General features: G+C 41.5%; 1 protein-coding gene across 1 annotated transcript in view; it reads right to left on the reverse strand.

The window, feature by feature from the left end:
* Window positions 1-14,372, reverse strand: part of SLC17A8 (solute carrier family 17 member 8) — an 83,226-nt gene extending 68,854 nt beyond the window's left edge. Inside the window, exons 1-5 of the mRNA XM_063927834.1 lie at window positions 13,687-14,372; window positions 10,649-10,901; window positions 7,148-7,266; window positions 636-750; window positions 9-96 (exon numbers count right to left, since the gene is read on the reverse strand). Coding sequence (XP_063783904.1) covers window positions 9-96; window positions 636-750; window positions 7,148-7,266; window positions 10,649-10,901; window positions 13,687-13,787 — 676 coding nt within the window. The 5' untranslated portion in view covers window positions 13,788-14,372. The remainder of the gene's footprint in view (window positions 1-8; window positions 97-635; window positions 751-7,147; window positions 7,267-10,648; window positions 10,902-13,686) is intronic.
* Between the last annotated feature and the right edge of the window lie 453 nt (window positions 14,373-14,825).

Below are 14,825 nucleotides of genomic sequence, written 5' to 3' on the forward strand. Positions count from 1 at the left end.
TACGTTACCACAGAAGGATGTGGTTGCTAGTCTGCTTCTTTCCAGTGGTGGTGCCCATTTACTCCACATCCCATGGCATGCTGGGTACGTCACACCCTGAAAATGTTGTAAAACATAGAACAAATGTTGATTTCACTTTAAGTACATCGTCTAACCTCCAGAAACTCCCCAATATATATATATATATATATATATATATATATATATATATAGATCATATATGGCCCGGCACTCCTCCTCTGAGCATAACGCCCCGGTGCCCTCAGCAATACTTGTAGATAGTCAGGAAAAAAGACTGCGGCACTCAGGGTCTTGTATTGGTATGAAGATGTATTAAAAATACATAACAGAGAACATCAACGTTTCGGGGTGTCTAACCCCGTTGTCAAGATGTGACATCTTGACAACGGGGTTAGACACCCCGAAACGTTGATGTTCTCTGTTATGTATTTTTAATACATCTTCATACCAATACAAGACCCTGAGTGCCGCAGTCTTTTTTCCTGACTAGATATATATATATATATATATATATATATATATATGTATTACAATTCTGCATTTACCCTTTATTAGGGTTTAATGTTGGTGTAAAACAATGAAAAACTCCTAATAGCAATGTTGCTTATACCTACCTCAACAAGACCTTGCAGTATGCGGACAGATATAACGCACCCATAATGTACTTTTGCAGCTGGCGGAATCAGCATATTTAGGAGAGATGTTAAGAAAATAGCAGCACCGAACACCCTAGGAGAAATTAAACATGCATTCAGTAATGCTTAATATTACAATGATATCACAGCACAGTTGGATACTACAATTAAAATATACAGTATTTATTAAGTGGGGCAAGATATTTATGTCTTTTGTTTACCTTTGTTTATTCATCATGTTTCTGCCACCAGGAAGAGAGTCAGCAGAGAGTGGAATTGACATCTGCCCAAGTTCTGTGTCAAATTATGGGGGAATATTCAATTAGTGCCGAGTTTTCCGACAGTCGGAAATTCGGCACTAATTCGACTGTCTGGTATTCAATAGTGGGCATTTTTGACAGCTTTTTGCTCCATTTTCGCCATGCCTTTTTTACCTTTTTTTTTTTATTTTTTGAATCGGCATGGGTGAAAACGGCCCCCCAAAAAATGTTAAAAACAGGCCAAATTCCTCAAAACACGTGGATCGGCGGTGGATTCTCCGATCCACGTGGTTTACGCCTGGGCAGATTTTCCAACAAGTCGAAAAATCGGAACGGGCTTTAAATAGGTCGAATGTGAATTCGACCTACAAACAGGCGGAAAGTGCAGTGGGTGGTGCAATGACACGATTCACGTCATCATAGCCCCGCCCCCCACTCTACAAAGCCGTTAACTGGTCATTGTTGAGCGGGGATGCGATAACGCGATTGCGCCTCCACTCCGCCCACCACCTTGATGCCGCGCCCCCTGTTGTGCCGACCTAGCTGCCTTCTCCCGGAGAGGACAGCCAGAAAGTCGGCAAGTGTGCTAACTTATTTGTCTGCCTTACAGAAACAGCTTTGTGTCAGTTACCATGGTACCTAAAAGCCAGTGATAAAGCCTCAACTGTAAGGAGTGCACAGCTATGGGGAACAGAGTTGTTGGGGGACCAGTAATTATGGTTTACCACATGCATTAGCTGTGCATGCAATGCCTGGGCCCCATCTCTTATGCTCAGAAGAACATAGTGGGGGCGTCGCAGGGAGAACCCACAGTGCTATGGGACTCAGTGGAATGTTATGCCCATGCTGAAACTGTACTGTGTATATGCCCACTGCACGTGCTTCGTTATCATCCAGGCTTCATTCTTAGGAGTGTGCTGCCAGTGGATGAGTACACGCTATTTTACAGAATATAATGGGGTCTATGTACTAAGCCTTGTAAGGAGATAAAATGGAGAAATAAAGTACCAGCCAATCAGCTCCTAACTGCCATGTTAAAGGCTGTGTTTGAAAAATGACAGGCGCTGATTGGCTGGTACTTTATCTCCATCCTCTTTATGTCTCTCCAAGGCTTAGTACATAGACCCCTAAAACAACTGACTACAGTATCCTGCAATAGGATTAGGATTGCGAATTGGACAATTTACCTCAGATATATTCAGTTCTGATTGGCTTCAAAGATTTTTACTGTAAGGCTGGGTACACACTAGAACGTTCTTGGACCAATATGTGTGACGTTTCTTGCCAAATCGGAATGACATATCATCTGGATCATTCAGTGTGTATGTCCAATAAGTGTGCGCCCGTGGTTGCATGCGGTATCTTCCGCTCAGCCGTGCTGCCCGGTCAAGTAGAAGATATTGTGTACGATGCCATGTTGCTGAATGCAGCCTGGCATCCTACATCACTGTCGTCCCCTGCATCTTGCAAGTGTGTAAGCACTTGCTGATGCAGAGTCCCGGTGGGTGTCGGATCGGCTCAGTACACTCCGTTCTAGTGCGTAGCCGGCATTAGATTTGTAACATTTTAGTAGTAATGTTTTAAAACGTTTTAGGAAAATTCAAGAGGAAGGCTACAATCAAAAAATGTGTTTATTCTGTATGCAATTATACATGCTACACGAGATTGCACTGATTAAGAGTATGTGGGGTCTATGTGCTAAGTCTTGGAGAGAGATAAAGTCAATGAGCAGATAGTGCCAGCCAACCAGCACCTAACCGCATCGAGGCTAATAGGCTAGCCCCCGCGACACAATTTCCTGCGGTCATCGACCTCGGATAATTGGATACCCCCCTCTGAGTGAAAAAGATGTTTGGTGCAACCAGTGGCACAAGACCTGGCAGCTCGCTCGCATCAGGCGTCTCGCGCTGCACGGTGTACAAAGGCTAAGTGTATGAGGACACATCTGTATGTATTTCATTACATTCTAATTTAGAAAAAACATACCATTATGCAATAATTTCCAATAAGTGTGTATAAAAATACCCTTTACAGGGTTCGGTATGTACTATTGGCGGACGGGATGCTCGCTGTCCATATCCCGACCGCGGCATCCCGCCGGCCAGAATTCCGGCAGCGGGGTGAGTACTTAAGAGTCTCCTTGCAGGCTCGCTGCACTCGCCACACTGTGGGCTCGCTGCACTCGCCACACTGTGGGCTCGGTGGCTCGCTGTGCTCGCCACAGGATGTTGTCCCACTCTATGGGTGTCGTGGACACCCACGAGTGGGAAGAGCCCTGGTGCACCGGGATTCCGGCTGGCTGCATTGTCAGCTGTCGGGATTTCGGCGTCGGTATCCTGAACGCCGGGATCCCAACCACTGGCAAATTGACTGCATCCCCCTTTACAGCCTGAAGCAAAACAGCAGAAACATCTGAGCAATGATTTCTCCAAAATTGCTGTACCCAAATCTTATCTCAACTTCGTCTGCTAATCTACGGCACTGATATGTGTTTTGCCAGTTATAACACCATACCTCCCAACATGACCCTCTCCAGGAGGGACACAATGCTCTGCTTCTGGACTTTTCTCTTCATTTATGATTGCGTCATGTTGGGAGCTATGTAACACTCAGACCAGTCTGTTATTGTTCTTGGTCTATTTCTGCTCCTAATTGACTAGACTAATTTTAACTATTCTGCCTGTTATCATTCTGACCTTAGTTTATGATTACTCCGTCCATCATTGCACTACCCCAGGTTGTTGTTATTGATTATTTTCTCTTGCCTTGAAACTTGGTGGTTTATCGTTTCTCTCCTTAGTCATCTGACCTGACTTTGCTTCTTTACTATGTTGTTTGTAGCCCATTACTAGCTAATTTATACTTAATTTATTTCTATAGATTGTGCTTCTGTACTACAATACAATATTCCACTTCTGATGCACATGTAGTTGTTGTGTTGCTAATTTGTCTTATACATACAGTCAGGGGCGCTTTAAGAGAGGAGGAGGCCCATGTGCAGCCTCCCCCGTTTGGGCCACCTCCTCTCTGCCAGCACCGCTGAGAGTCTGGGTACTAGAGGGCTCAGACTCTACTGCGCATGCGCAGATCTCCGTGAAAATGGACAGGTGGCCATTTTCACAGTGAGTTCTACACTGTACATGCACAGAACTTTGTGAAAATGGCCACTGCGCCATTTTCACAGTGTTTTAACAGCGCTGCCTATGTCGGCTCAGGACTCTGGAGGGGTAAGTATTATAATAGTGGGTGCAGTGTGGGCCCCCCCTGGGCTCAGGGGTCTGTGTGCACCGCACACACTGCACCCATTATAAATACGCAGGTGCATACAGGTCTATGCAAAAGTTGTAGGCAGGTGTGGGAAAATATATAAGTAAGAATGCATTCAAAAATAGAAGTGTTAATAGTTTATTTTTATCAATTAACAAAATGCAAAGTTAATGTACAAAAGAGAAATCTAAATTAAATCAGTATTTTGTGTGACCACCCTTTGCCTTTAAAACAGCATCAGTTATTATTCTAGGTACACTTGCACACAGTTTTTGAAGGAACTCGGCAGGGAGGTTGTTTCAAACATCTTGGAGAACTAACCACAGATCTTCTTTAGATGTAGTCTTGCTCAAATCCTTCTGTCTTTTCATGTAATTCCAGACAGATTTGATGATGTTAAAATCAGGGTTCTGTGTGGGCCATGGGGTCGATTCAGACCCTGACGATGTGCATAAATCGCCGGTACACGCATGTGCAAGGTCCTAAACTGCATTATCTTCAAAAGCAGTTTTAGACCTGGAGGGGGGAGGGAACGGGGCGTCGACGTCACATTTTGTGGGCGTCAATGCTCCATTTTAGGGGCGCAGTCCGGACAAAGCAGGCGTGTCCGGACAGTTTGTGGGGCGGGATGCGGTGGCTGCGTGCCGTCAAATACAGCCGTTGCGACCTTTAACATGGCGGGTAGCCGACTGCCTTTGCAGCTAGGCTGCACAGGCAGAGGGCTACTCTAAACCGCCGCGCGATTCTCTTGCATGTCTGCGGAGGGGCTGAATCCAGAATGTGGGATGGACTTGCCCTGTGCTAGGCGTACCCCCGCATGTCAAAGAAATTGATCGTAGATGTGCGTTTACGATCAGGTCTGAATTAGGCCCCATATCATTACTACCTGGTCTCCTTGTTCTTCTTTACGCTGAAGATAGTACTTAATGACATTAGCTGTATGTTTGGGGTCGTTGTCCTGCTGCAGGATAAATTTGGAGCCAAGTAGACACCTCTCTGATGGTACTGTATGATGGATAAGTACCTGTCTGTATTATCTCAGCATTGAGGACACCATTAATCCTGACCAAATCTCCAACTCCATTTGCTGAACTGCAGCCCCAAACTTGTAAGGAACCTCCACGTGCTTCACTGTTGCCTGCAGACACTCATTATTGTACTGCTCTCCAGCCCTTCGGCGAACAAACGGCCTTCTGTTACAGCCAAATATTTCAAATTTTTAGTCATTAGTCCAGAGCACCTGCTGCCATTTTTCTGCATCTAAGTTTCTATGTTTTCATGCATAGTTGAGACGCTTGGTCTAGTTTCCACATCGAAGGTATGGCTTTTTGGCCGCAATTCTTCCATGAAGACCACTTCCGGCCAGACTTCTCTGAACAGTATATGGGTGTATCTGGGTCCCACTGGTTTCTGCCAGTTCTGAACTGATAGCACTGCTAGACATCTTCCGATTTCAAGGGGAAGCAAGCATCTGATGCACTAAGGGCCTAATTCAGAGTTGATCGCAGCAGCAAATTTGTTAACAGTTGGGCAAAACCATGTGCACTGCAGGGGGGGGGGGGGGGGGGCAGATATAACATGTGCAGAGAGAGTTAGATTTGGGTGGGGTGTGTTCAAACTGAAATCTACATTGCAGTGTAAAAATAAAGCAGCCACTATTTACCCTGCACAGAAACAAAATAACCCACTCAAATGTTATATCTGCCACACCTGCAGTACACATGGTTTTGCCCAACTGCTAACAAATTTGCAGCTGCGATCAACTCTGAATTACCCCCTAAGTTTCCTTGGCCAACCACTGCGTCTACGGTCCTTAACATTGCCCATTTCTTTGTGCTTCAATGCTGAGAAATACAGGTAGGTATTTATCGGACATGCAATACCACCAAGATGGTGTCTGATTGGTTGCCAATTTAATCTGCAGTAGACAAAAACCCCAAACATACAGCAAATGTCATTAAGAATTATCTTCAGCATAAAGAACAACAAGGAGTCCTAGAAGTGAAGTCTGACTGGGATTACATGAAGAGACAGAAGGATTTGAGCAAGCCTACATCCACAGAAGAACAATCTCCCTGATGATTTCCTTTAGAAACTGTGTGCAAGTGTACCTAGAAGAATTGATGATGTTTTGAATGCAAACAGTGGTCACTCCAAATATTGGGTTTAGACTTCTCTTCTGTTCATTCATTTTGCAAATTGATAAAAAAAAAACTAAACATATTTTTGGTTTTCAATAAAAACAGATTATAAAAAAAAACTATTTTTGAAAGCATTCTTTCTTACTTTGCAGCATTTTTCCACACCTGCCTAAAACTTTTGCACAGTTCTGTATATTATCTTTGTTAATAATACCAGTTTACGAACCACCTGTTTGTAAACTTGTATTACACACATTAAATCTCTGGGGGAGCCAATACCAATGTGCACATTGCACTCTATGGAAGAAAGGTGCTGCTGTATGTTAATAACCAGTGGTGTCACTAGTTGGATCAGAGGGGTGACCCCAAAATGCCGGCTCCTCCTCAGTGACCGGAGCCGAGTGCTACACTGTGACATTACATGCAGCACTCGGCTACTGTCAGAGCGTAGGAGCTGGTAGTGCAGCCAGATAATAATAATAATTGTATTTATATAGCTCTCTTTCTTCAGGGACTCAGGGCACTTAGATGAGTCTCTGGGGGCAGCCCAGTATCTCCGGGAATGCTGGAGTGATGATAAAGGGGTCTGGCTGTGAGATCACACCCCTTCCCATGAGGCCATGCCCACTTTTCGGTCATACAGCGCAGGATGGAGCTTGTCAGTGCACCAGGTGTCACTGACCCCAGTGGCACCCCTGTTAATAACGGAGACTCCTTTGATAGGTTTACATAATACTGTGCACGGTCATCAAAACTGGCTATTTTATAAAAATACTATGAAAATGTGAGGGGTTAATAATAAAGTTGTAGATGGTTTAATTACCTATTGGCAGAAAGCTTGTTTGCAATAAACCCTCCAGGGATCTGGGTCACAATATATCCCCAGAAAAAAGATCCATGGATCAAGCCAACTGTTTCTGGATCCCAGCTGAACTGAGCTTTCTGTAAAGACACATTTCCCATTAGTTAAAGGCAGTGTAAACATGAGGAGTCTGTAACATTTTCCATACTAGAGACATACACTAAGAGGCTGCTGCAGAGCGAGTATTAAGCCTGTTTGTGTAGTTACATGATTTGCTGTACATATGTACCTCACACAGATGTGCACTATTCTGCAATTTACACCTGCATGGGCATGACAGAGGTGTTATAGTGTAAGCTAACTTCTTTAAGTGGGAGTTCACATAATTGAGAAAGCCAATTTATTTGTGTGTGGTCAGGGGCAGATATGAGATAATGATGATGATAACGATGGCAGCAGCACCCTAACAAACCCCTTGTGATTGGCCTTTTGCAAATGCTGATTGGTGAATTCTTCATGGCTCTGACATATATTATGCTTTTTCACCAGATTAGTTTTTACATTAGAGGCGTTTTAACAGTGCCTATTAATGGATTGTTAAAAGCAATGGATGTAAGTTTGTGTGATGCATGTCTGGTTTATAGACATGTGCTATTATTAAAAACTGGAATGCATCTTAAGGTAATTGCAGCTTTGCATATAACAATGGAAGCTTTGTAATGAACGCAAATTGCCTTTGACATTTGGGATGCAGTTGCAGCCAACTCTGCCTCAGTCCCATTGTGTCTTGTGGTTGCAATTGTTGTACCCATGGTAATTCCACTTTACACATTTATGCAATTAAACAGGGCCGTAACTACGTGTGGGCGGATGGTGCTGAGCACACAGCGCAGTTGCTCTGTGGGCGCACCATCCGCATGTACACTGATTGGCTGCCACCAGCTACAGCGCTGTCCGCTGTACTGTACAACGTTTTTGGGGTGCTTAACTCCTTTGTCAAGGTGTGAGAAGGACTTCTCCTAACACCTTGACAAAGTAGTTAAGCACCCCGAAATGTTGGACACCATGATGTGATTGATTCCAATATACTTTTTGACATTTGAACGACTCAGAGTGCCACAGTGTCTATTTTTCTCTATTGATTCCACTACTGAGGGCATCGGGGCGCATTGTTGCTTAAACGGAGTGCCGGGCTGTATGTTATACACGCAGTATGTATATGTATATATATATATATATATATATATATATATATATATATTACTACTGTTCATTGTAATGTGATTGACGGGCGCTACTGTGTGGTGTGATATGAATAACGGGTGCTACTGTGTGGTGTAATGTGAATAACAGGTGCTACTGTGCAGTGTAATGTGAATAACGGGCGCTAGTGTGCGGTGTAATATGAATAACGGGTGCTACTGTGTGGTGTATTGTGAATAACAGGTGCTACTGTGCGGTGTAATGTGAATAACGGGCGCTAGTGTGCGATGTAATATGAATAACGGGTTTCACCAGCAAATGGAAGTGGTAGAATAATAAACCTTTACATGTCTATCAGGGGTATCGTACCATTTGAAGTATACTCAGTATGAAATTTCCTTGATAAAGATAGATATGGAGCTAGAGGCAAGCTTATCCCTAATTGTTTTACAACAAGCCTAGCCTGGGGGTGGTCCAATATACCTTTCACATTTCCTTTTATGGCTAGTGTGTGATCCTAGTCTGGAGTATAGCAAATTAATGTAGAAACTCATACCCCTTTTCCCCCAAAGTCTTGGCTCCAATCCGAGATCTGGAACACAGTTCCAGCTTGGGTCAGACTCAGGACTGACTCCAATCCCACTGCGGCTCCAACCCGGAAATAACTTGCACATGGGTGCGGTCTCTTCTCCTGGCGCATGGAGAGGAAATCATTTCCAAACACCAGGAAATTTGTCTCTTCCCGTGCTGTAAACTGACCTGGGTAGGATGACCTGGGATACCAGTTTACACTGCAGCTCACCCAGGTTCAACCATGGTAGCTACCTGGGAAGGATTGTTTTTGTTATTGAGGGAGCTGTTTCCACTGACAAAAATCCCAGTGTGATGTGCGTTCACTTGCAAAAGTCCAGGATTTTCATGTCAGTGGAAAAGAGGTATAAGGGTATATTTACTAAAGTTCAAATTTTTAGAAGTGGAGATGTTTAACAGAGCAACCAATCAGATTCTAGCTATTCTCTTCTAGAAGGTGCTAGATAAATACGTAGAATCTGATTGGTTGCTATGGGCAATGTCTTCACTTCTAAAAACCTGCAATTTAGTAAATATACCCCTAGAGATCTTACAGTACATTTTTGTAGGGGAAGAGATACAAAGCCTTTCAAATGAAGATACAGTAATACAAGTCTCTGTTTTGGGAAAGCCCTGACAAAATAGAATTTGGATAAAGTAAAATTTAGTGTTAAAGTCAGGGATCCTATATTTCAGGGCATCAAAGGATAGTAAGGATCCTCATCTGAGAGGTGTTCATCTTATTCTAGCTTCAATCCAAGGGGAGCAATACTTAATTAGAACGGTTCAGTGGCTGAAAGTTGATGGTGTAGATTGGGACATAAGTCATGATTTATATATATATATATATAAATGTGGTGTGTGTGTGTGTGTATATATATATATATATATATATATATACACACACACACCACATTTTTGCTGAGAATTTGAGAGTAGGGAGAGAAAGATCTCACCATATTGGACCTGGATCTCTAGAGAGATTCCAAGATTAGTGCCGGGTCAAGGGTCAAAATATTTGGCATCAATATGACCAAGATAAAATGTGGAGCGGAGTGGAGTAGAGGAGGCTGTAAATTGGCTCCCATGAGAGGACAGGGCAGTTTCCATCAGGGGCCTCTCCTCTTTAGCCAGCAGAGGTGTGTGTAAGCACTAGTAGACTAGCACTGTGCTAGAGTCTACCAGAAGAGGCGCAGGCAGGGGCATATTGGGATGGAAAACCAGCCCAGAGAAACATCCGTAGGCAGCCCCAATGGAGGCGGGGTCTACTGAATGATGTGGGATCCCCCCTAGCCAAGTTGCTTTGATATACAGGCTCTGAAAAAGAGACTTTTTTTGTGGGGGTGGGGGGGAAAGGGGGGGGGGGGGGGGGGGGAGTATAAATATCTGAATCATACGAAAAGCTTAGGGGAGTTCTCTGTATATTAAGACTCATAGAAGATAGTCTTATAAACCCCAGGTAGTTCATTTTCTTTCTTTTTTTCCTTGGACCATTCAAAATCAGATTATATCTTTTAAAAAGATTATTTGTATCTGGATAAGTTTCCATCTCGTCCCTAATTTTGCGTTAAAACAATCTTGAACTAACAAGGGTGCAACATGTGTCCTGTTTCTCTGGGTTCAGTTCCTGAGCTTTAGAACAAATACAGTTTATAACAATAACTACAGCTCTCCTAATTCTGTTTAGTAAAAGTCCTAATGTTATAAAATGCAGTACAACGTTCAGCAGATCCTGCAACTGTGACTCACCTGAATCTCAGGCTTCCCATTGACATATACAGTGTTGTTGTTCACCATTTCTACGATGGCAACGCCAAGATTACACCTAATTCCAAAGGAAATACAAAAACCCAGCCCACTCATAATGGCAATAATGTAACGCTTGGGAAGTCCACAGCAATAGCAGTCAAATCTGGGGGGCGTGTGAGTGGGGGCCTGGATTGGCTGTCCATCTTCATTCAGTTCTAGGTTGTCCTCATCAGCATTTGTTCCATCAATTTTCCTAATTAAAATAGAACATATTTGTTATTTTATCTTTTTCTTTTATGCATATTATATCTATCCACCCAGGTTTCTTTATTGTCAAACACACTTCAGCACACTCTGTAATTAAATGGTTCAGGCATAGAGAGGTTATTATTATAACTTTTGTTTATACTGTATTTCTCACTATTGCATGTTATTACAGACTTCTGACTATGTGCTTGTTCCTTTATAAGGAGCAATTCACTTCTCAGTTTGTCTGCATCATTGCCAACTGTCCCCGACATGTGAAAACAGTCACAATTGTTGAAGATTATGTTTATGGGAACTACTTCCTAGACCCCTGAATTTTCATATTGACTAATTGTTCAGCTATAATTCCTTTTCAATCTATGTTTATGTGGGTGACATTTTCTTCTCAGCAAATGTCCTGATTGCTCATGTAACACTGACTGTAGGAGGGAGTGCACCGTAACATCACTTATCACCAGCGCTTCCTCCTCCATTTATTGCGCAGTGGCTTGCAGTGCAGGAAGACGCATCAATCCAAATGTCAAAGGGTAGAAGAAGCTTCTCCATTACCTCCTCCAGTACTAATGCAGGAGGAGTGCAGGGGACTTGTGTCACTGACAAATGTAAATGGGTACAGGGGTGTATTAAGAACTCGGGTGCTCACTGGCAAAGACCCCCCCACCACCACCATAAAGCGCCCCCCATTCCTATTTGTATGTTTCTCTCACGCAGTGTGCTGGCTCCCAATGCTTCTCCCATATTATCATCCTTCCAGTGATATAATTGAAAAGATGGCGCATGGATGGAAGATAACAGAGACTCTGGCCCAGTGGCAGAGTCTTTGCTAGCTCCTGTGCGGTGCCAACTCTCTGACTATATTGCTAAAAGATGGTGCCTCAGAAGAAGCATAGAGAGCTGGTGCACCGCATGGGAGGCACAGTGGCCAGACCTGGTGCAGGTATGCAGTGTACGGCCCCTCTGAGCCTCTGTAAACTACACACCTTGCACCCATGATAGATACACGACTGCAGCACAGGTATCTAAAAAACTGGATATGAAACCAAAGTGACCATCCCATGGTTTAGAGACAAACGGATGAGAGAATTTGCACTCTACACAATAATTGTACTTTTGTGTTCTCAGTAGAGGCTGCACACCTGATATCTACTTAAAACTGGTCCAGTGAAGTGCGCTGAATGCCTTTTTACTACTCTATGCTGGCACATATTGCAATTACTTGCAACTCTACGCATAACCTCTGCAACCAGGATCACCATAATGGATTCTTATAAAACGGGTTGATTCGCTGTACACATTCAATGATGTCTGACAGTACTCTCAGTGCTGTGTACACTGCAGTGACGTGCGGTGGAGTGAGGTTACCGTACGTCCCTGGTACACTGCATAATATACATTGATGTAAGGGCTGAAATGTTAAGCAGGGAGTGACAAATTTAGTAGTATGGACTTAATGAAAACTATTGGTTGCCTGCTGCAAGCTGTTTGAATTTCATGATGTTTTAATAATTTATTAGCACTGGTATTAAATGTTACAGATATGATTATTTGCATTTTAGCTTAAATTCAAGTAGTGTAAACACATGCTTTTTAGAGATCATTGATTTCCAGTTTTATTTATCTGGGGACTATATTATGTGTGAATGATATTTTATATTTTGATCACACGTTAAGAACTCAAGACTTATCTAGGGCTGTAAAAATCTTCATACTGTACTTCTATGACTAATGAATTGTTTAGTTCTGCAAATTAGCAGTTTTCCTTATGTAGAAGAAACAACTTTACTACTTTAAACCTTTCATTAACAAATGGTATATACAAATATGTTTACAGTTAGATATATTTATAAATGTTTATTAAATAAGTTTTCTGTGGTTAGAATACCTTCATTCTATATTCTATGTGTGTGAGTAAAGACTGACCTGAGTAAGGGATAGTAGCAGACACTTCCCCCTGTGTGCCAACCTTTTAGAACCACAAAACATTAAATAGAGCATAAATATAATGCCTGCTGAAACATTGTCTAATATGGTAGTATTTATTTCATTATTACATAAAGAACATGTAGTCATTTATTACTTTTTAGTGTAAGTCCCAACAGAATACTATATAAACTTATTTTAAGTTTTTAAATAATGAAGCAATTAACAAAGAGATAAAACAAATGAGTTATAAAAATATAAAGAATAGCAAAATGTAATGCAGGATAAAATAATTGTAAACTAAAGATCCTGCGTAAAAGGACATGCCTTGATGTGGGTTATTTTTTTCACATTATTAGTACACTGCACATAAAATAATATAAATACTGTATCAATTGCTCTGCTTTATAATGTGTTACTTCTTAAAAGACTATTAAATTCATAGGTATTTGTTTTATTTTATTACTTTTTATACTAAACTATAATGGTGAGTACCATTTTTTGTTCAATACAGCTGCAGTTCACATCTATGTATATGACAGAATGTTTATTTATAAATACAATAATTTCACGTTTTATATTGTTTTTAAACAGCAACTAAATTAACTATATAATTCCTCATATAAATGGTATTTTTTTTAAAAACTACACATACAAAATGTAAGCCATTGAAGTTGTATATTATTAGAGATAACTTAGAATCAGTTTAAGTCCAAATACCAGAAAAGCGAAAAATGTTTTGGTTATGTCAAATTAACTGTAACATATAAAAAAAAATTTTTTTTTTAAATAAACACAAAATTAATATATATACACATACATATATCTATATATGTATAAAATGATTTTACCTTTGCAGGTTCCCCAGAGAGTCCCCAATGCTATTCTTCACCTCGTCTTTTCCTGGATTGAGGATTTTCTCTTTGAACGTGCTGAGTGCTTGGAAAGGCATTGTATGTCTTTATCTCTCAGCTCTACAGCAAACCACTCATCCTCCCCGTATTGTCTCACACACAGAAGTATATCTGCCACCTTGATTAAAAATGGCTAATAGTTCAATGAACACATTTCAGCAAGAATAGTTTGTAAGCCAAATGGCCCTATACCTCTGATTGTAGAAGTATTAAATAAAACAGACAATTCTTTATGGGATCAAATGAGAGGATGAAATAAAGTCTATGAGGAAAGTAATTATCCAAGTGGTTGAAGCTCACATCAGTGATGGTCTATCTGCAGGGGAAGCAGACAGCTGTTCAGGATAGAGGCAAAGCCATTCAACCTAGTTTCACATGAGGAGTGTTGGGTAATAGTTCCCGATGCATCAAAACTATTGAACAGACTTTGGAAAACTCCTTGTTTAAATATTAAACAAACCGCACATGATGCTGTATGGGAAAATAAAGGAAGAAAAGTTCCTTGTATTATTCTGCCCCATCAGTGTCCCAGGATTCTGAGAAGTGATAATGATCCTCCTAGACTGTCATGTGTCCCTGACACGGGTAGCCATGCTACACTAGTAGATGCTATAGTAACGGAAACGATATGATCCTACCAGTTTAGTTATTAATAGCATCCCATACAAAATGAAGACAAAGAACACATTTATTAAACATTTAAGGGCTTCCTCCCGTCTCCATGACGCATGCAGGTGGTCATGGACTGCAATTCACATATATTATTACTGAGCATCACGTCTCATTAATGCAGCTGAGTCTCCCTGCTTCGTCTCTGATGATCTAATGATTGAGAGCAAACACTGAATAAGCTAACGTTGTTCTTCAACTCACATTGTTGAAAGGCGTTGCAAAAAAATAGTATATGTAATAAATTCTGGATGATGCTAACATTATCCAGTTTCTGACTTTATCTACAAAATGTACATTTCACAATGAAGAGTAATAAACTTAGGAAACAAACTATGAAGTAAAGTTACAGAACATCTGCCTTTTGAGCATGGTAGAGGCAGACATTTTTGTAGGCTGATCCTATA

The sequence above is a fragment of the Pseudophryne corroboree genome, chromosome 6 (assembly GCF_028390025.1).
Source record: "Pseudophryne corroboree isolate aPseCor3 chromosome 6, aPseCor3.hap2, whole genome shotgun sequence".
NCBI lineage: Eukaryota > Metazoa > Chordata > Amphibia > Anura > Myobatrachidae > Pseudophryne > Pseudophryne corroboree.